The sequence below is a fragment of the Hibiscus syriacus genome, unplaced genomic scaffold (assembly GCF_006381635.1).
Source record: "Hibiscus syriacus cultivar Baekdansim isolate YM2019G1 unplaced genomic scaffold, ASM638163v2 tig00110893_pilon, whole genome shotgun sequence".
Classification (NCBI taxonomy): Eukaryota; Viridiplantae; Streptophyta; class Magnoliopsida; order Malvales; family Malvaceae; genus Hibiscus; species Hibiscus syriacus.
Window position 1 is genome coordinate 7,263,771 of NW_024062901.1, and position 22,108 is coordinate 7,285,878.

The 22,108-nt window shown below is 31.7% G+C and overlaps 1 protein-coding gene across 2 annotated transcripts; it reads left to right on the forward strand.

Moving 5' to 3' along the window:
• Positions 1–8,640: 8,640 nt before the first annotated feature.
• LOC120145276 (transcription factor E2FB-like) lies at positions 8,641–15,919 on the forward strand. 2 transcript variants are annotated; one of them, XM_039159154.1, is made up of 15 exons: positions 8,641–9,001; positions 12,490–12,679; positions 12,868–12,924; positions 13,091–13,176; positions 13,250–13,338; positions 13,426–13,480; positions 14,000–14,052; positions 14,138–14,188; positions 14,275–14,323; positions 14,451–14,516; positions 14,597–14,676; positions 14,833–15,058; positions 15,310–15,376; positions 15,465–15,588; positions 15,670–15,919. In XM_039159154.1, exons 1-15 carry the CDS (start codon positions 8,777–8,779, stop codon positions 15,677–15,679), a joined length of 1,428 nt encoding a protein of 475 aa, XP_039015085.1. In that variant the 5' UTR covers positions 8,641–8,776; the 3' UTR covers positions 15,680–15,919. The 2 variants fall into 2 exon arrangements, with proteins under 2 accessions (XP_039015085.1, XP_039015086.1); XM_039159155.1 differs by having other exon boundaries at positions 8,644–9,001; positions 14,600–14,676; positions 15,670–15,918.
• The last annotated feature ends 6,189 nt before the right edge of the window (positions 15,920–22,108 follow it).

Genomic DNA, 22,108 nt, shown 5'->3' on the forward strand with positions numbered 1-22,108 from the left:
CATTTTAGGCATGAGTAGGATCATGGCATTCATAATCGCATGATGGCTTAAATATCTACAGGTTTCCCAGGGATAGTTGAAGATTGAAGATATGAAAGCATCGAGATGAAGATAACTGGTCTTGAGATTTTGACAAGACTGATGTTTATACGAAAATTGAGTCAAAGCAGATTCAAATATCCAATGGCTCCAGAAAAGTTTTCACGATGGAGATGGATTTTCAAAAATTTTCTCAACTTCTAAAATTTTTTTTTTAGTATAATATTTTTCAAATATACATTCATGATGAATAATGTTTGATTTTCAGGTTTGACCTTTGAAGCAAATCATCTATAAGCCTTCACGAAAGAGTAGTGAAGCAAATTCGTTTGTTGAAGATTGAGTCCTATACTCTCTGAATGAATAGGGAGCGGACAAGTTCGTTGAAGATTGAGTCCTATACTCTCTGAATGAATAGGGAGCGGACAAGTTCGTTGAAGATTGAGTCCTATACTCTCTGAATGAATAGGGAGCGGACAAGTTCGTTGAAGATTGAGTCCTATACTCTCTGAATGAATAGGGAGCGGACAAGTTCGTTGAAGATTGAGTCCTATACACTCTGAAGGAATAGGGAGCGGACAAGTTCGTTGAAGATTGTTTTGAGTCCTACTCTCTGAAGGAATAGGGAGCGGACACGTTTATTGGAGATCGAGTCTTATACTCTCTGAAGGAATAGGGAGCGGACCCGTTTGTTGAAGATTATTCGAGCCTTATACTCCCTGAACGAATAGAGAACAGACACGTTTGTTGAAGATTGTTTGAGTCTTATATTCCCTGAATGAATAGGGAGAAGACACGTTTGCCAAGGATTGCTCGAGTCTTATACTTCCTGAAGGAATAGGGAGCAGGCTCGTCATTTGAAGATTTTTTCAAGTCTTATTTATCCTGACGTAACAGTGAGTGGTTTATTTTTTGAAGTTCTCATGACCAGACAAATTCGATCATCTTTTGATCTTTGCCTTATTCTTGTTACACGATAATGAGCAAAGAGGGGCAGCTGTAGATGCTTAATTTGTCTGGGGCCTTTACCATTTTCAAATGAAAGCAGTGGGAGTTAAAAAACCAGAAATAAACGTGAGAAGGCAGTTAACAAAAGAGGAGCCATTATCGGTAGTGGAGGAGAACACTACTTGAACAACTAAGAAACTGTAAGGAGTCAGTTTTTTTGGAAGCATTAACCATCAGAAATCAGAGAGAGAAGGGGGAATTTAACTACTGAAAAAGGGAGACAGAACGAAAAGAAAAAAAGAACAGAAAGAGAGGGCAAAAAAAATTAACCAAGGGGGAGGTGAGCAGAGGATCATCAGCAGTAACCAGAGAGCAATTCCAACAGAGGATTCAAGCAACAATTAAAAACAAAAAGCGTTCATCAACCACAGTGGACAGAACTCTTCGAAAAAACATCCATTGCAATTAGAGTTTCACTCACCATTGTATTGAAATCCAAGAAGCAATTGAAAGCAAGGAGCAGTTTTTTTTGGTATTTTCCATCCTTATTTCGATTTCCAGTTTAATATATGTATGTCTTTATTTTGAAAGCAGTTAGAAATTTCAGCAACATACATTAATAAAATAAAATTACAAGAGAACAAAGTAGAAGAGAGGAAGAGGGTCGTTTTACCTGAGGCGTTTGGTGTATTGTTCTGTCTTTAGTCTCCGGGGTCGAGCGAGGGAGCAGTGAGTTTACCATTTGTCTGTGGCTTCACCGTTGGAGTCTCTTGAAGGTGTCGTTTGAAGAGAGAGTGGGAAGGAGGAACGTTTGGGTGCGTTGGTGGTTCAAGGAGATGAGTGGTCGAGAGATGGCTGTGTGAGTTTGTGAGTTAGAAGAGAGGATCAGACGAGAGGGAGGGTGGTTAAGGGGTGAGAACTGCGCATTGAGAGTGAGAGAGAATGCGACTGAAGCTAGGGAAGGAGAAATGAGGTTAGGGTTTGATTTTTACTTAGGTTTTAAACTTATAACACTGCCAAAACGGCAGCGTTTTGGGTGGCCGGTTTGCATGGTATATCTATGATACAAGTCATTAGAGTTCTCGGGTTGATGCAATTTGGTCCTCAGATTAAATTTTTTTCAGGCTTCTATTTGTTTCTTTATATTTAATGTGTCTTTCATTTTGGTTCGCCCTTATGTTGTTTTGAGTTTTACATTATTTTTATATTTAATCTGTAATTTTGTTAGTTGACATTTTAGTCCTAGGTCAAAATTTTCATGTTTATAATCTTGTTACTTTGTTTCATGCACATTTAATTTTAGTCAATTGTATGTGTAGGGCTTATTTTGTTTTAGTCCATTAGGATAACAAGGGTTTCTTTTTATTTCAATACTTAAAATGGTTTAATGTTTGTTTTATCTCAATTATTGTTATTTCTATAATTAAGATGGTAAATTTCTGTTATGTAGTATTTAGCATCTAGGTTAAACATTTTACTTGATTTTTGAACTTTTTTTTTCAGTGTTATGATTCGTTTTTTTATTTGAGTCATATTTAGTTATTTGTGTTAATATGTGTATAGTTTATAATTTATATTTTAAAAGTATGCATATATTTTTTTAAATGTATAATTCCATATATTATTTAGTAATTAGATGTAATATATCCTTCTTTAATTAAGTTTTGCATGACATTATTTTTGCACAATTTGCATGATAGCCTTATTTGCATAACTCGACATATTACATAATTGGATTAAGGGTAATATACCTTTAATTTAAAATTGTTGAAGTGGGCAGTCATAACTGATTTGAGGTCTGCTTTTAATGATTTTAAAATAAAATTGTATCCCGAAAGTGAAACTCAAAAAATTGATTCGTCACCTAAAATTTGGGAACGAGATAAAAAGAAATGTTCGTTTATTTAAATATATCGAGAAAAGGTTGTTATATCTTTAAGATTTGGTCTCGATATTTGTAAATAATCGAACATTCTTTATCTTTCTAAAACGACTTGGTAATTTTAATTTAATTATTTTGAGTGCTTTTGAATGTTTTAAATTTACATTTTTATTTTATGGGATCAAAAATCAAAATAAATCCGAATTTGTAAAGTTCATTGCAAAGACGTTAATTAATCGATTAGGTACCGATTTAGGGCGTTGTGGGGGTGCTAATCCTTCCCCACACGTAATCGACTCCCGAACTCATTTTTTGGTAACGCAGACCTCAATTTGTTGTTTTAATTAAAATTAATTTTTACTTAAAATGACGAAACGTTTTTTTGGTGCCCAATCACACCCTAATCAAAGATTGGTGGCGACTCTTCGAACCGTATTTTTCGATCGTAAAGGAAATTCAAAATTTTTCGAAACGAGAGGTCTTTTAAACTGCATTTTTTTTAAATTAAAAATAAATTAATAATTAATGTGGTTTTCAAAATCTCACCTTTTAAGGAAAAAAAATCGTTTCGACAATTATTATGATCGATGACGACTTGTGATAAGTTAGCCTCATTTTATTTTTTCTAGTACGTTTTAGAAGTTCTTATGATGAAATATTTTCATAATATTTTCCATCAAGTTTTATGAATGATTTTGGGTATGAAATACCCAAGTACGATATTTATGATGATGAATTCTAAATGTTTACAATTATCAGATATTATACAGTTATCATACTTTTTAGTTATCAAATGTTTTACAGTTATCAGATGTAGATTAATAAATGATATTATGATGATAAATATAATCACATTGTATGTTGCATTGAGAGTCGTAGGTACATTTGGCATGCCATTAATTTGAGTACTTTTCAGGTTATGATTGCACTGAAGTGCATCAAATCTCAGTTTCAATTTAGCTATAGTACATTCATGTACCCTATGATCAGTACCATTGGTGCATAGGTTATGATTGCACTGAAGTGTATTATATCTCAGTTTCAGTTATGATTCGGCACCGTGTTTTGCATAGTGCGCACCTTATACTCACATACCTTGTATTCTCTTATATATACATTGGGTTATAACAGTAAATGTGAAAGTTATGACAATAAATGAAATAAAGTAATATATAATTGAAAAGAAATTTTTGAAATATGTTCGAATGAAAAGAATAAAAGTTATTTATGATATTTGATGATGACTTACATGATTTTTTGACAAAATCATGAGATAATGATTTTCAGGTTTTCAGAAGGAAAACTACTTGACTAGCCCAATATGAAGTTTTAATGTTTTATTTAAATTACAGTTTATTGCCTATATTCTTTGGAATTTATGTTTTAGCTAGACTTTTGTCTCACTAAGTTTTACTTAGCGCGTGATGATTTTCATGCGTAGGTTCTAATATAGTAGAGGACGTGAAGTGAGGAGCTTGCCATCATCTTGTGGAAATCAAACCTACCGACAGTATCAGTAAGACATCCTAACTTTGACTTATTAGTGGCATGCCCATTATATCCGTTGGGTTACTTTATGAGAATTATATTAAAAAGGGTATGAAATAGCAATTTAGAACCGTTTTAATGTTTGGTGATCTACCAAGAAGATAGAGTTCCCTTAAGTAGAAACTCTTTGACATGATAAAAGTAAATACGATATTGTCTATTTCTCGGGGACCATAACCCCTTTATGTAGTTGATTTAAGAAACAATTATTATCTATACTTATAACTCTTCCCCTCATCGAATTATAAATACAACTTTAATAGTATCTACAGTTTATTTTCATGACACCGTTATAACATAATTAGTCAAGTAATTTATGTCATGTTTTATGATAACAATATACATTATAAATATGTGTCCATAATTATGGATTTTAATCCAACATTAAACACTTCATTACTTGCTTGAAAATCACTTCAAACACCACAAAAACATATATAAAGGTGATTTATATGACAATTCTTGATTTCATCCATTTAAACTTAAGTCTAATACTTTATACACATTACATTCATCATTCCTAACCATTTAAATCACTCTACAACTTCAACACCACTAATATTATCAACTTATAATTTGTATGAAAAATCTCATCAAGAACACCAAAGAAAATTATAAAATCATTTAATTCTTGTTTTGATTTGTTAAAACAAGTTTATAAACATCATCTCGAGTTTAAAATTAATCAGAACCAAGATTAATAAAGTAAAATGAAAATCACCATTTTGCTTATCAAAATCTCATTTAGAAAATTTATCAAAATTGGATATCACATTTATAAGGATCAAACCTTGATCTGAAGAGCAAAATCACTTTAATAAGTGATGAATATAGAATCTTATCTCAATTGAAGATGAAGAGCAAAATTGTGAAAGTTTTCATGAAAATCAAGTGAAAATATGTAGAAGACAATAAAATTTTGAGAGGATTATGGGAGAATAGAAAATCAAGAAAGGGGTAAAAATAAGTTAGTCATGATTTAGGATAACAAAAACAACTAACTAAAATGTTTTGGAAAAAGATGTAAAATTGGAAGAAAATATAACGTGAGAAATGGATGAAAATAACTCAATTTCAAACTTCAAGGTATAATTAATTTTGGGAGCTTACAAGTTTTCATCCTTTTATATTTTAGTACATTTTACTGTGAATTCCAAATTAAATCAATTTCAAAGTTTTCTTAAAATTAAATCATATCTAATTTCCAATACGATTTTAACATAGTTAGACATTTAGGCTACTCAATACTTCTCGTATAACATATTTTAAAATATTTTTAAAAAATTAAAAAAATAATTTTTATGCTGAGTTTTTTTAAAAAAAAAAACTTATTTCTAAAAATTGATATGACTATTCGATCGGACTATGTATTTATATTAAGTCGGATTTTAGGACGGTAGACCGAAGGTGTTATGACTAGGTGTTGGAGAGAAGCTATATGTAGAGTATTCATTAAATTTTAATATCTTATGTGTATGAGTTTAGTCTTGATACTTTGTTACAATGACTCGTTAACTTAAATAATGGATATGTAACTAATAGACAAATAATTATAATTTAACTATATATATTATTTTAGCCTACATCATATTAGTATAGATTGTCCATTCACTACCTCTTTATAACTCATGAATGGAATGCTTCTTGATCATAGACAAATTAAATTTTTTTAGATGAGATATAGAATGTAATATATATATATATATAAGTAATAACATTTTCACTATAATGAAATATGATTTGAAAATTTAATTTAATAAGTTTGGATTAGTATTTAACTGAGTTCAAAGGGGAATATTCAATTAGTAAATCATTTATTTGATTTAATAAGGAAAAATTTAAAATTAAAATTAAATATATTTTACATAAATTTTAAAAGGATAAAATTATTAGAATTTTACGAGGCTATGAAATATAAAATATAAATAAATAGTCATTTAATAGATTTTTTTATTAATCTGAGATAATATTTGTTTGAAGATAATTCTCAACCAATTAATATTGAACGCTCACACCCTTGACATTTCTGATGTTCGAACCTGTGACTCAGGGAATAACAACAATTCTTTTATCATCGAGATAACTTGGTTCATGCTTAGTTTTGAATAGAAATCTAAATTCAAAATTCAACCCTTAGTGAATATCCAACAAAACAAGGTTTTTTTTTGCCCAATACCCTAGCTGGAATAGTTAATTTACCTAATAGGTCGAATTTAAATTTATTTTACAATCTACGATAAATACTACTGTACATGTCAAACTCGTCATGTTGACGTGATATGTCTACCAAATTTTTTTTAATGGTCTCAATTCTCAAGTCAGCGAGCCACATGTGGACTAATATTATAATATATTTTTAGAGTCTCGTTATGTCGACGTGACGAGTCTCGTGGAAAATATTTTTTTAAAAAATTTAGTAAATAATTTAAAGTTAAAAAAAAAACCTTGGGACTCGTCATGTCAAGATGACGAGTTACGAGTTACCCAGAAATTTAAAAAACTAGTAGTTTATAGTAGTTAGATAATAGGTAACAACAATGGTCATATTTCAACGGCAAATCAAAACTCATTACGTCGAGATGACGAATTTTATAGGATATTTGAATAAAATAGTCGTTTATAGCCGTTGGGATTGAGGTATAAATAGAAGTTTGGGGTTTAGGATTTTTGTTGTGTATTGTTAAAAAAAACTTGAGAAAATTTTGATTTTTTTTTGAAGAATTCCTGAAAAATGTCCACCTGAGATAAAATGTTACGTCCTGATGTTGTCTGTATTTCTACGCTCGAACTCACTATGGAAGAAAAATGAGGCTTTTGGCAATGAGGAATGCCACTTAGAGATCCGTATCAGCGAATTATTATATATCTATTTGTATCCAACCAGATTTTTACGTGGTTTTAAGTTGAACCCGTCATTGAATTCGGTACTGATTGAACATTGGAGACTTGAAATGCATACTTTCCATTTTTTGAATGGTGAAGTGACGATTACGTTAGAAAATCTCGCTTACCAACTCGGTGTTTCGATTAGTGGTGCGACACTAGCGAAGCACAATAATTTCAACCGATTCGTTGTTGTTCAAGCAGTTTTGGGAAAAATGCCACCACCAGAGGTCTTAAATGGTTTCAGATACGAATAACTCCGTTGGAGTACAATTTAATATGACTAACGACACTACTGAGAATGAGGTCATATTTGTAACTCGAGTGTATATTCTCCAATTAATTCGAAGGATATTGTTACCTGATAAATTCGATAATTTGGAGCACATTCAGTATCATCAAGAATTATGAAAATATAAATAAATTTTATTATATATTGTATTAGTTTATAAAAACTTTTATTATTATTTTTGTATTAAAAAAATTTTAAAATTAAAATTTTAATTGAGTTTGACGACTATTTTCAACTATTAAATTTTTTAAAATTCAAAAGGTGTCCGTTGCCAACAACTATTTTATTTTAAATTCCAAGGTAACTCGCAACATATCCTTGATGAATTCCTGACTTTTTTTAAAGTCAAAATATATATATATATTTTTGGATAAATTCATCATGTCGGTGTAATGAGTTTAAATTATACTTTATTATTTGGTGTAGATTGTAAAATAAATTCTTAAGTGGACTATTGGACCAATTAATTTTGACGCTCGGGGTAATGGGGCAAAAGAACCAACCAAACAATGCCCTAATAAAGTGGCGCGTAATCTTGGGATGGGGTTGTGGTTGGTGTCAGAAATGCGCGCCAAACGATCGCCAATTTATTACACATAACAAAAGGCGCGAATAGCCGGTTCGAACCTCATTTCTTATTTTCCCCCTTTAATTTCTATTTCTATTTAGAGAAATTATAATCCACAATTTCATTGAATATCCACCCAATCGCACGTCACTTAAAACCTCACTTTCTTTTTTTGAAAAAAGAAACTTCATGATAACGTTGCTGTTACAGAATTAAAACTAATCTAAATTATAATTATAATTAAAATAAAAAATTATTATAAATGAGATTCTGTCTTTTCTTCAATTGGCGGGAGTTCTACAAAAATAAGATAATATCTTTTTTTAAGCTAAAATTTATTTAGTTTTACATTATTATATCATTAAATAAAATTTAACCAAAAAGGGTCCTCCACGTCTATATCCGATCGAGAATTCCCTCCCTCCATTTTTTTTCTCGTATCGGCTCACTTTCTCTCTCCCGCTTTTTTCTTTCTTTCAATTTTCCTTCTTCCCAAACACTAGATCTTAAAAAAAAACCCTTCTATTATCCGAGATACTTTTAGTTTAATTTCTTCTTAAGAAGTTCCAAAGCATTTTTCATTTTATTTTTTTTATTTAATTTTAAGTCTTATGTGATGTCGGACTCTCAAACAACGGAGCAGTTAAAGCAATCTATGCAGCAACAGCAGCAACAGCAGCAGCAGCAGCAGAACCAAAATCGGCCGCCGCTAAAACGAAAACTACCTTTTTCTACGAAGCCGGCGTTTATGGCTCCTGAATGTGATTATCACCGCTTTGCTTCAACTGAGCCTCACCGTGTTGCCGATCAAGATGTTGAAGCCATCGTTGTTAAGTCTCCCGTAAGTTATTTTTTCCTCATCTGTTTCAAGCCTTGCCTTTTCATTTCAGTTTTTTATATAATTGTTGTTGTTCGTGAGATTTAGTTCAGATCTGATTTGAATTTGACTTGGTGGGTGGATTTTATAAATTTTGATTTTAGTTGTTGCGTGTAAAATTGCGTCTGGACTTTATTTTGGTTTTGAGTTTGATAGAGTTTCTTTTCCTCTTTGGATTTTATAGTTGATAACTTTGGCGGGTTTTGGTGAATTTAGTTAATTATTGCCTTAATTTGGTATTAGGTTTGATTTGGGTCAATAGGGTTTTATTAATCCGAAAAAGACACACAATACCAGAAAATTTATTGCTAAAAGGTAAACAAGACAAACAAAACAAGAGAAAAACAGGCTAGAACACCAGCTTCTAATCTAAAGCGATTGTTCAAGTCTATGTGCTGGGTTTGTCTGGGGATTTTTGTTATTAGAATTATGCTTGACAAATTTAAGTTCAACAATACAAATTTACTAACCATGATGTTTGTAACAATACAAATTAAGTGCAACATTTTTTAGCAGTATGTTATGCAGCTTACTTGCTCCTTTGGCAATGACAGACAGCCCACTTTAATTTTTGATCAATTCATCTGGGTTTCTATTTTGTTAATTATTGGTAATGCTGATCAGGATCATTTGTTAAAATAATAGAATGTTAGACTCAACATTAAGCTCTTTAAGTTTGACCCTTTTTTATATTTTTGCTTTACCATCTTTTCTAAGTTTACTAACCATGTTTGGAGCAGCATTTTTATTTTACAATTATTGTTTCAAATTTATGAGTGAGATGCTGATGTTAAAGGTTTTGACATTTATGAGAAAAGCAATGTGGGTGTTGGCTGAAATGTCCATAGTGATGGGAAGTATCAAGAAGAAGAAGAATTTTCCATAACTGGCGCGTGGGATACATCAATAAAATCGGATTCTACTACCAGGATGAATGGTTTTGAGGGTTCTGGAAAATAATTTATTCTATCTACACATATGGAGTAGAAATATTCATGGTGAGCAGAGAAAGCTTTCAGGTGTCACTTTTGCCACTCGAATCATGTATTTATGGTTGATGAAGGAATAAAGCCTCCTTGTTTGATGGTTGCATCCACGCAGGAAAGTTATAGAAGTATAGAGAGGGGTTTTGGCTATGGCTTGCAGAATGAAAAGGGTTTCAGTATATGAATGTGTTTGGACAAGATGCATAAAAGGTAAGATGAAAATTAACTAGAAAGAGAAGTCGGCTGAACAAGGATGTCTGTCATTATCATTGCAATCAAGCCCTTCTCAGTTGGTTATTTTGAACAAGTTGATTGGTTATGAATGGTGAATGGCTGGAACATAATTTATAAAACAAATAAACTACAATGCTTGTGGAGTACACTAATAATCACAAGGCAGAAAGTCATTTCAAGTAGTTTATGGATATTAAGTACGTTGCTTCTTAACAGATGGGGGGATTTACCTGATGTTTTCTGGTGTATAAGAAGCAGGTGATCCAGTAACATGTGTGATTTCAATACACTATTCAAACTTGAGGTTGCAAGATAAAGAGTTGTTAATGCTACCTAGTTTGGGCTGCTAAGTAACTTGTTAACTGGTTTTTTTCAGCATCGGTTTTGTAGGAAAGCTTTATAGAAGGGAAAAGGCTTTAGTATTCCTAGTGGTATGATGATATGTTTCAATGCATACATTAAGTTCTTTCACTTGGTTTGCTTCATGACATCAGAAAGAAGCAGTTTGCCGTTATTTCCTTTGCATTCTGCTGTGGCTTTTGTTTTGTCATGTCATGCTGTCTCATAAAATGCTGAGGGTTAGAAAAACCTATCCAAATTCGAAGATGATGCTTCTCTGTTTAATTGAAGTTTGGCAGACCTAGTGAAGCTGATGGGATCTAGAAAGATGTAGCATGCTACAAATATGATTCAGTGAGAGTGCAGTTTGTTTACAGACAAAGGATCATGATGAAGCAAGTTATATGTATCAGTCACTTTGAACACTTTGATCTTGCTTGCTTTCTAATTATTACTTTCCCTAATCTTCTAAAAGGAATGAACACTGTTGATCGTAGGGATGAACACTTTCAATGGTGCTTACATTTAAGAGTTATTACTTGTCATAACTTTATAAAGGGATGTACGCTTTGATCTTGCTTTCTCTCGAGAATTATTATTTCACAGCCTTATAAAGGGACAAACTTTTACTTGTTCTCTCGTAAATTATTTGTTAATGTATATTTAAAAGGAGTTTTGAAGTTGAATACTTTTTCTATCATAATCAAAACATTGATGGTACTGCTAAGTTCACACATGATGGAATCATTGTTAGTACATGCATCATATAAGTAATTATATGTTTATCAATATTTAATTTAGAGCCTCTCAAGTTTCTGTTGATTTATTGCATATCTGATAATAGCTGTTAAGATGCTGAAAGCATCATTTGGTTGCAACTTTACAAAATTTTTATCATGTCAAGAATAATCTGGAGAGACATACAAGTGCATAATGCTTAATTGGCTAATCTACTTGTCAAAGACTTGTAGGCTTATTTAATTTTAGGAATCACCATTTCTTTGTCTGAATGGTAAAACTCTAAGCAGAAAGCTAACAGACAGAACACTAGCCTTGAAGATATTTTAATAGCCTGAGCTTCAACAATTGCATCGTGATTTTGTCGACTGTCAAGACCATTATTTAGACTGGACCAGGATTGGAAATTCCAGCTAATTTTTGAAGGAAAATTGGATAGCAAAAGGATAGGATGTCATTAAGCTAATTAAAATAGTGTCCTTTTGAGGATGTTGATGGAGATAATCTTTAAGAAAACATAGATTTACAATAATTCTCCTGAAGTTCAGTTAACGCAATCCAATGAAAAAAACAAACAAAAGAATAGTTTGTCATTGTTAATAAGTTGAAAAGACAACAAGGTTATAGCACTCAGTCCACTTGCAATTCAGTTCTCACCCTTGGTGCTCCTTAAGAGGCACTGGTTTTTGTTTCTAGTTGGTGATTGTGCTCTTGAAGTTTACATGACCGCTATAGGTTCAGTTTCACTGCTGTTTTTTATTATGAACAATTTAGTCATCATGGCTTTCTGTAGAATTTAGTTGGTAGCCATTTCGCATTCAAATGCTGAGATTTAGGTGTGTAACAGAAAAGGCCTACTCGTTTAAAAATTACATTTCTTCCCCTGCTCACTTCTCTCTTTTACGGAGTCAGGCTTTTAAGGTTCTAATTTGATAATGTCACTTGTGGGGAAAAAGGATGTCAGCGAATGCAAATTATCAGGATTTCTTTCTAGGTGGATGCTTCAGCTTCTTGTAAACATCTATATTTTTCTCCCAACTTTATCATCCAATATGATAGCTTTTTTACAATGGACCGCCTCTTGATTCTTTTGTGCCTAATTGTATTTGCCCCATGATTCTAATTGCAATTTGGAAACAATATATTATGTATCAGTTAAAGAGGAAGAGTGATGGAGCAGATCGAGAAGTTGAGTCTAGTGAGTGGGCAATGCCTCCAGGAAGCACTGAGTTGGTTAGCAGTCCCCTACAGACACCTGTATCAGGAAAAGGGGGAAAGGCTCAAAAAGCATCAAGACTAACAAAAAACAGTAAATCTGGTCCTCAAACTCCTGCTTCAAATCTTGGTGAGTAGTATTAAATGCCAGGTATATGACTAAAGATAATGTATGTGATTCTTCTTTGTATCTCTTCAATATCCAGTAATTGTAGATCCACAAGTTTTACTTGCAAAATCCTTGCGTTTTTGGCTACTACTGCTGAATCTAAAGGACTAAAAGTTGATATAGATAATGAGAACTTTTCTAATTTGCAGGTTCTCCTGGCAATAATCTCACTCCTGCAGGTCCTTGTCGCTATGACAGCTCCTTAGGTGGTTCTCTTTCCTTTTGTCTCTTTATGTACTTTTTTTGGTGTTTTATTTCAAGTAATGCTAATGAAGTTAATTGGCAAGTTATTGTTGTCATTGTTTCACACCGGTTACAGAATTGAGTGACTGAATTGTAAGACTGACTCAATGTCCTTCAATTTTAACTCAGGGCTTTTGACAAAGAAGTTCATCAATTTAATTAAACAAGCTGAAAATGGTATTCTTGATCTAAATAAGGCTGCTGATACACTGGAGGTAACCTTTTCATTGTTTGTTCAAACAATCAGGTCATACACTTTAATTTCTTGATTGTTTTCTGTTCCAATAGGTTCAAAAGAGGAGGATATATGACATTACCAATGTACTTGAAGGAATTGGTCTCATTGAAAAGAAACTTAAGAACAGAATTCAGTGGAAGTATGACCAAAAACTTATTTTCTCTAAATTTTGTTGACATGGACCACTTTTCTAATTAAGAAAACATTCATCTTTTAAATATTACAGGGGGCTTGACGTCTCAAGGCCAGGGGAGGTTGATGAGAATGTTGCTGCTTTACAGGTATTATTCATGCAATTATGCACAAATTGTTAATTGAAGAGCGGATTCTTGGATGATTTAGGTTTCAGCTCTATATTTTATTTTTTGGTTTGTGTTTACTTGAAAATTAGTCCAATTTTAGCTTCTTCATTGAAGTCATGCTCATTACTCATGAGCTAGTTCTTTTTTTGCTGCTCTTTGGTTGATTCGATGCTCCTTTTATCTACTGCAGCATGTCTTCTATTTCCATCTCAAGGTATCAAATTTCTTTTCAGCTGAAAAGATAATGTCAGTCTTTTCTAGTGATATCAGTGTGCTTCATAACTTCCATCAATGCCTCCTTAACCTGCTGGATTAGGCTGCTTGGAATGTTCTTTCTAGCTTTTATTCAAACAGACTTCTTTAAAAAGCCATGAATCTGTCACTACTTCAGTGAATATTTATCATTGATAATTACACTTGAAGTTTTTGGATCAAACACTTTCTGTTTATACCATCTAAATTTGTAATGGAAACTTCTTCATGGTAACTCTCCTGCAGGCGGACATTGACAATCTTTCTATTGAAGAGCGCAGATTAGATGAGAAAATAAGGTTAAGCTACTATGGTCTTTGCTACTGTATCTCAGCTAATTAATTTCACTCCCTGCATTGTTGCTGAGGTTTTTATATTGTACAGAGAAATGCAAGAAAGATTGAGGGACCTGAGTGAAGATGAAAACAATCAAAAGTAAATCTTCGTTTATCCACTCGATAATTTTGCTTTTACCCAATTTTAGCTGAACAACTTAAATCATTTCAATTTTTCCATCTTAGGTGGCTTTTCGTGACTGAGGAAGATATTAAGAGCTTGCCTTGTTTCCAGGTTTGTTAATTGATCAAATGTTATACTATATGTTTGAGTTGCTAATTGGTGGGGTCACATGGTATTGTAATGCTTGGGAAGCATCCTAATTTCTGCTTTTAACTACATGTTCTATTGCCTTGTTTAGAATGAAACACTGATAGCTATAAAAGCTCCACATGGAACCACTCTAGAAGTCCCAGATCCTGATGAGGTACTCTCAAAGGTTTGCAGAACTAACTTTTAGTTTATGTGTTAATGTTCAATCACATTTGCAACTTTTTATTTATATAGCAGGCTGTTGACTACAACCAGAGGAGATATAGGATTGTCCTTAGAAGCTCAATGGGTCCTATAGATGTCTACCTTGTCAGGTACTGCTACTTCTTGCTGGTTAAAACTTAAAAGTTTGTATACTTGCATTAAATTAATTTTTTTATAGAATCACAACCTTTTGTGCTAAAGATACATGTCCATCCGTATTAAAAGTGGTTAACTTCCTGGTGATTCCTATCTCTCTGATACTGTAGTCAATTTGAGGAGAACTTTGAAGAGATACAAGGTGTAGATCCGGCTCCAAATTTTCCCTCAACTTCAGACTTGAATGATAACCCCACAACAAATATGGTAACAGAGGAGAGCAGAGGGAAGGAGGTTGTCATGCAGGGTCATGATGCTAATAGAATGTGCTCAGATATTATTGGCTCGCAGGACTTTGTGAGTGGGATCATGAAAATTGTTCCCTCAGAGGTTGATGTAAGTTCTACTCTTGTACCATATTGATAGTGCTTCTCTGAGAAAATAAAATGCTTTCAGACAACAGCGGTATTGTTTGTGGATCTTAAATGTATGAGCGTGTTGATTATTCAGATAGGTTTTGCCTTCGGATAACATATTGTTGCATTTCTTCAGCTGGAACAACCATTTCACAATACCTATACGATGTTCTTAATTCGTATACTCTTTTGATAAATTGGCCATGACTAATTTCCTGATTTCTTTTGCAGAGTGATGCTGATTATTGGCTTTTATCAGATCCTGGTGTTAGCATCACTGATATGTGGCGGACTGAACGTATCCTCTGCTGAGATTTTCTTGAATTAAAAGTTTATTATTTTTTTCTCGCTCATTATTTTGCATTCCATGACTCTTTTGATTATAGCTGGGGTTGACTGGAACGAGTTTGATACACTTCATGGGGACTTTAGCATGGCTGCTGTTAGCACACCGGGTCCTCAATCTCCTCCCTCAAATGCAGCTGAAGTTCCTTCTAATTCATCTGGAAGGTAAAAGCCATATTTGCATTTGTGAAACTGAAGATTAATTGACCTATTCTTTTTGTTTAGAATATTCTTCATTCTCTGCAGACTGCCGTAAAGGTTCGCAAAAGTTGGGTACTTAACGTTTCTTCAAAAGTTCTGAGGAACTAAAGAATAGGAAGTTGGTAGCTCAATCACTGTACAGTAAGTAATACAAATGATCCAACGTGATCTTGAAGTATATAAGGTCACATTTTTTATCTGAGTTAATCGCTGTATATTGTTCCCTCTCTTTTGTTTTTCTTGCATCAACTAGAACCTGTCATTAGATTCACTTCGTAGGGTCACATAGACATCTTGTGATGGAAAACAAATGATCTGATGTACCTGCTTTTACTGTATTGAGATTTTTTTTATGAAATAATGATGTTTGTGACTTGCATGCCATGTTAAGTTCATGGCATGGCTCTACGAGAAACACCAAAATTGTTGTACCTGGCAACTAGATATGAAACAGGGTATTGGACATGGAAGTGCCCCAAAGATTTATCTTTTTTCAACCTTCTTCCCTATCCAACCAGGAACAATGTGAGTCAGAGAGAGGAAACATGAAAAGAGATGCAGTTTTTTGTGCAGCATATGCCAATGGAAGGGTACGACTTTCTCCCTGGTTGCATCGGTTGAGATTCTCACCTGGAATTCAAAATTCCGTCTAATGGTTAGTACTCAGTTCCACCCTTAGTCACTAATTATGAAATGAAAGCATAAAAGAGAAATTTGTAACATATGTGTGTGTTTTAATTGTTTTATTGGTTTTGTTTGTACCTTTTAACCAAAGCTTGAAAATCAATGCCTGCACTAAGTAGTGCATAACAAAGGGAGAAGGAGATCAAAGAAAGGCTAATAGAGGTTGCCAAGTATGCTTCTTCGCTTGGTCACCCTTGCATTTCTTTTATTGACCTCCATCCTTGGAACTGAATATTTTAAGATATTTTAAAAAAATAGATGAAATCATAGGCACGAAGTTAGCTTCTCATCAAACCCAAAAACACCAATAGGAGAGAAGAGAGAGATATACAGTAATAATTAAGAAAAGAGAAATGAAGTAGGTACCTTCCATAGCCCAGTTTCAAGACCATACTCATTTGGTCTACAGATAAAGACGGGGTTTCAATTTCTTCACTTTTATATTTGATAGCTTTGATTCTGAGGCTTTAAAACCCTGGTTTGATGCAAGTTTGAGTTGAAGTCAAGTAGGAAAGCTTTTAGATATTGAAGTTGTCGCTTTGGTTTAGATTACCATAGATTCTCTATCCAAAACAAAATTTATGTTTTATGACAAAGATATTGGAAAACCAAGAATAACTTTATAAATAAATTTCATAAAATAAATTTTCTAATTATTGGGACTCCGCCTGCGTGTGTTGGAAAGGGAAGAATACAGCGTATGTTTGCTAAGAGACAATATTGACCACCAAGTGCCAATATAGAGAGATCATATGTGAATTTGCGTCTTCAGTCGCATTCTTTATTTCAGGATATAAGAATAAAGAATTCCCAATCTTATGGGGCTATGGCCTAAATCGTTATTCATATTCTTAATTTAGTCTTAGATCAACTTTTTTTTCTTAATAAATTTGAGGGGTATACAAGATAGTATTTGTTTAATTAATGATGTTTAACTATTTCACAATGAATGTTTGGTTCGTATCTGTCTTAGATTAACTTAAGTACTTAACTATATCAAAAGTAAATTTAACATATATTGTCTATTGATTAATTAATGAATTGAATATTATAGATATCTATTATGAAATAATTCTTTTAATTTAATTTACATTATTAGACTTTCTAACTTGGACTTAATAATGTTTTATTCTAGTGTTTTATCCTATTGTACTTAAAATTGCATGTTAAACACTAATGAATTTAGTTTAGGACATTGTTTAACTAATCATCCGTTTTTCTCGTTGAAATGACGGACTAATGCACAACAAAAATTCAAGAAGGAACCGGTTACTTATAATCGGGCATGTGGAAGGCAACTTTTCTAATTTTTCTCCCCCTAAAACATTTATAACATTAAACTTGATGTGTTTCAAAACTCAAGGATTTTATATATTTAAAAAGTAATAGAGCTGATAGTTTTGTTTTCCTTTCGAATCACGAGAGGTTACTGAAATTTTAATTATAATTTTTTTATAAAATATGTGAATTAGACGAAATGTGATTTTTTTCACTCATAATTGAATCTATATAACCTTCGAGACGTTGTAGCAACAATGGTGCAGTAACACCTAAATTTTAAAATTTGAATTTCACCTATTAAGGGTCATTTTAGTATAATTTTTGAAAACTGATTTTTAAAAGTTGTAAAAATGAATTTTTAGAAATATTGTATAAAAGTGTAGTTTAAAATTTAGGCCTTACTTGACGTGATTTTTTAAAAGTACTTTTAGTTAATAAACTCGTTTTGACCGCACAACCAATGTTAATGTGTAAAAAATGGAAAAACAATTACGGTGGTTTAAACAATAACAAAAACTAGGATTTATAGTTTTTTTCATTTTCAATTTTATGTTTGGGAACATATTATAATTTTACCCTCAATAATGTATGGTTTCTACTAAATTATATATTTATATTTTATTTTATTAATTTAATATTAAATCCGTACCTCACCAAGTGGATGGATCAAAGTTAACTTGGACGGAGCTCGTCACAAGGAATTCGGCCTCGTCTCATGTGGAGGAGTGATAAGAGATCATAAAGGAAGGTGGTTAATGGGCTATTCCAAATTTCTTGGAACCTGTTCAGTACTAAAATCGAGTTACAATCCTAAGGCATATTGACAAGTCATCTTGGAAACAGCCCGGAGGCTATCAAGGCAGTACAAAGAGCACGATCCGACAAAAATCGAGTTACAATCCTAAGGCATATTGACAATCTGATGAATTAGGAATGGAAAGTGAAAGTCCAACATGACCCTAGACAGAAATAATGTCGCATATTACATGGCCAAAAAATGCAGATAGGAGCAGCTTGGACTGTCTCAGATTTGTCGAACCACATGCAGAAGCAAGGAGGATGTTGCTCGTGGAAGCCAACAATGACGTTCAGTAGTTATTTAACTAGATTTTCATTTTTTATTAAAAAAATAATTTATTATTTAATAATTTATTTTAATTACTGAAAAGTAAATAAAATCCAATGGTTTATATATTATAATATTAATAGTAAGTTATCATAAAATATTTTTTTATTATAATTATATTTTTTATTTGTATTTTTATATTTTTATTCTACTTTAAACTAATATATTTCATATATAATAGCAGTTTCATTTGAATTTATTTATAATATATATTTTATTATAATAGTTTAAGTTGTATATTTTATATATCATAGTATTAATAAGTGTAAATATAATTTAAATTCTATACTTTTAGTTTGCAACATAATGTATATAATGAATATTTTATCTTTTTAAACTTAAATTTTAATAACTATCTCAAACAGTTAAATTTAAAACTATATTTTTAAACAACACTTTTAAAGTTCTTTTCTACAACACTTTTAAAAGTCAATTTTTCAAAAACTCTGTCAAATTGATTCTTAATTGTTTGGGGTTATTGTTAAAAAGTGAGTTTGAAAAGATAAAATGTACAATATAGACATTATGTTGCAAATTAAAAATATAATACTTAAATTATATTTATAATTATATATGAATCATATCAATTTAAATTATAATAAATTTTAAAAAATATTATTATATATGAATTATATCAATCTAAACTATAATAAAAAATATATATAAAGAAAATATAATTATAATAAAAAATTATTTTATATAAGTCATTTTTAATATATAAATCATAAATTTTATTTATTTTAAATAATTAAAATAAATTATCAAAAGTAATAAATTAATTTTTAATGATGTTAGTATTAAATTATTAAAATAAAGGGTAAACTATATAAATTGTCACTAATGTTTGAGTAAATTTTTGTTTTCCCACTGAAGTTTTAAAAACAACAAATTGGTCACTAACGTTATTGATAGAGTTTCTTTTTCATTGCAGTCGGACTCATAACTCCTTGTTTTCTCCATCCCCGCCTTTCTTGCTTCCATTATTTTTCTACAACAGAAAAAATAAAATAAAAATGAAATGGTAACAAGGAAAGAGAGGGGAATGGGATTAGAGGGGAATCAAATGGCTAGTGAAGCGGTTAACATGCCACGTGAGCTAATTAACATGCCACATCAGTATTTGTCACTCACAATAATAACTATTAACGGTGAGTGATCAATTTGTTATTAGTCAATAACATTAGTGACTAATTTGTTATTTTTGAAACTTCAGTGAAAAAACAAATACTTACTCAAACATTAGTGACCATTTATGTAGTTTACTCTAAAATAAAATGTAAATATGTAATTGTGTAGAGCCCCTACATTAGTAAATGTAAAATTATAATTTACTTTTAAACTCAAAGCTGAAAATAAAAAAGCTAGAAATCCTAGTTTTTGCGGTTGATATGAAACCACTGTTTCCATCGTAATTTTTTTTACTTGTTTGACATTGATTTTACGGTTAAAACGAGTTTTTTTTAACTAAAAATACTTTTAGAAAGTTTTACCAACGTACTCTAAATCAGATTTTTGGAGTAATTTTTTATTTTAATAAATGTTAAGTGATTTCAATATTTTGAAGATGATTAATCATTTTTAAAGGAATCCAATTTTTGAATTTCATATTGGATAAATTATAAAATATTTTATCGAGTGTGTTTTTAGATTAATTATTATGTGATCGATAATAAATGATTTTTGACAGTTGAAAATATTCGATTGATTTTCTATAAAATTTGTTCATTTTTTTAACAATGATAACTGGATTTTATTAATAAAAATAATGGAAAAAAATCAAATTACAATGCACTCAAAGAGAAAGGCAACAATAGTCACCAAAAAACTAATCTCAAAGATATAAAGAAAAACGAAACCTCCATTGAGAATTACGTCCAACATAAAAAAATCCAGCAACTTTCATAAAACTCATTGTCTCTGTCGAACGAGACGTTTTACGAAGTGATAAATGGGTGGTGAGAAAACCAAACAATTTGGCAAACTACTTTGCTATATAATTCTGATTATATCAGCAAACAACTTTTTACCAAATAATGGATCTAACAATACGTGACTACCAATAATCTAATCAGAAAACAAATGTCGTGAAGATCTTTGTGCGAATACCAACACGACCGTAGACGTATGCGAAAAATGTATAAAAAACCATAAGGAACGTGTCACAAGAGCAGAGAAAAAATATGTCACAAGAGCAAAAAAAAATGTACTGCAAAGATAGAGAAAAGTGTTACAAGGATATAAATTCTCATTTAAAATTGAAAAAAAACAAAAAAAAAACAAAGGACATAATAAGAAAAAGAACAAGAAAACTAATGATAAGCAGTAGTCGGTAATTAATATTAGAATTGATAACACCGTTAAAAAAAAGACGATACAAAAATATCGAGAGAAAATTTAAATTATTAAAAAAAGAAAAAAACCCTACTAATAAATTCTCAACTGATTCAATATTGATTGTTTTTTGAACGCGGCATTGATTTTACAAATTATTGATAGTTTTTTTTAAAAAAAATAATTTATCTTTTTGAACACGGGATTAATTGTTTTTATAAATTATTCTATATTGAGTATATTGTAATAGTTTTGAAAATCCAATGAATGTTTCAAAAATAATTTCAAATATCGAGCCAAGATTTAAAACGGTTGTTATTATATATACGTGTACACTTAATGTAGACACTAATTTTTCATTTTATTTTTAAACTTATTATTATTAAAATTATTAAAATTATTATTATTAATATTATTATTATTAAATAATAATTACAAATATTATTACAGGCCCAGTTACAAGATCTGGAGGCCCGTTTATAAAATCGACCCAGATCCAGACCCGACCCAAGACCTAATCTAGATGCTTTTAGGGTTTCCATATTTCCAGCCGCCATCTCTTCACAGCTGTTGGATCTCTCCAGATCCAACGGTCCAGATCTCTTCCAGCAGAAACCCTAGGGTTGGTGAACCATAGGGTGATTTCGGCGCCGCCTCTATGATCCAACTGCTCCACCGCCTCGCCTTCAACCACTTCGTCGTCATGTTCCCCAGTTATCTTCTGCCACGCCACCAAATCCTCTAGAAGACTCAAGGAGAGCCGCACACATCACAATCCGGTGACTCACCAAGGACCCTCCTATGATAGATCCATCGCGGAGAACCTCAACGAGCCCTATAAAAGGACTCGATTTACCTGCAAAGAAAAAAAAAGGAACGGGAAGGAAGCAACTACCAACGACCAACAACAAAATACGAAACAAAAACAGAAAATAACCAAAAGAAAAGAGAGAAGAACTTACCACTGTTGGAGAGGTCAAACGTCGCCGGAGAATCGAAACGTCGAGCGAAATAATCCTAGATCTACGACATTTGGTAAGGTTTTAAACCAAAACAACCTTA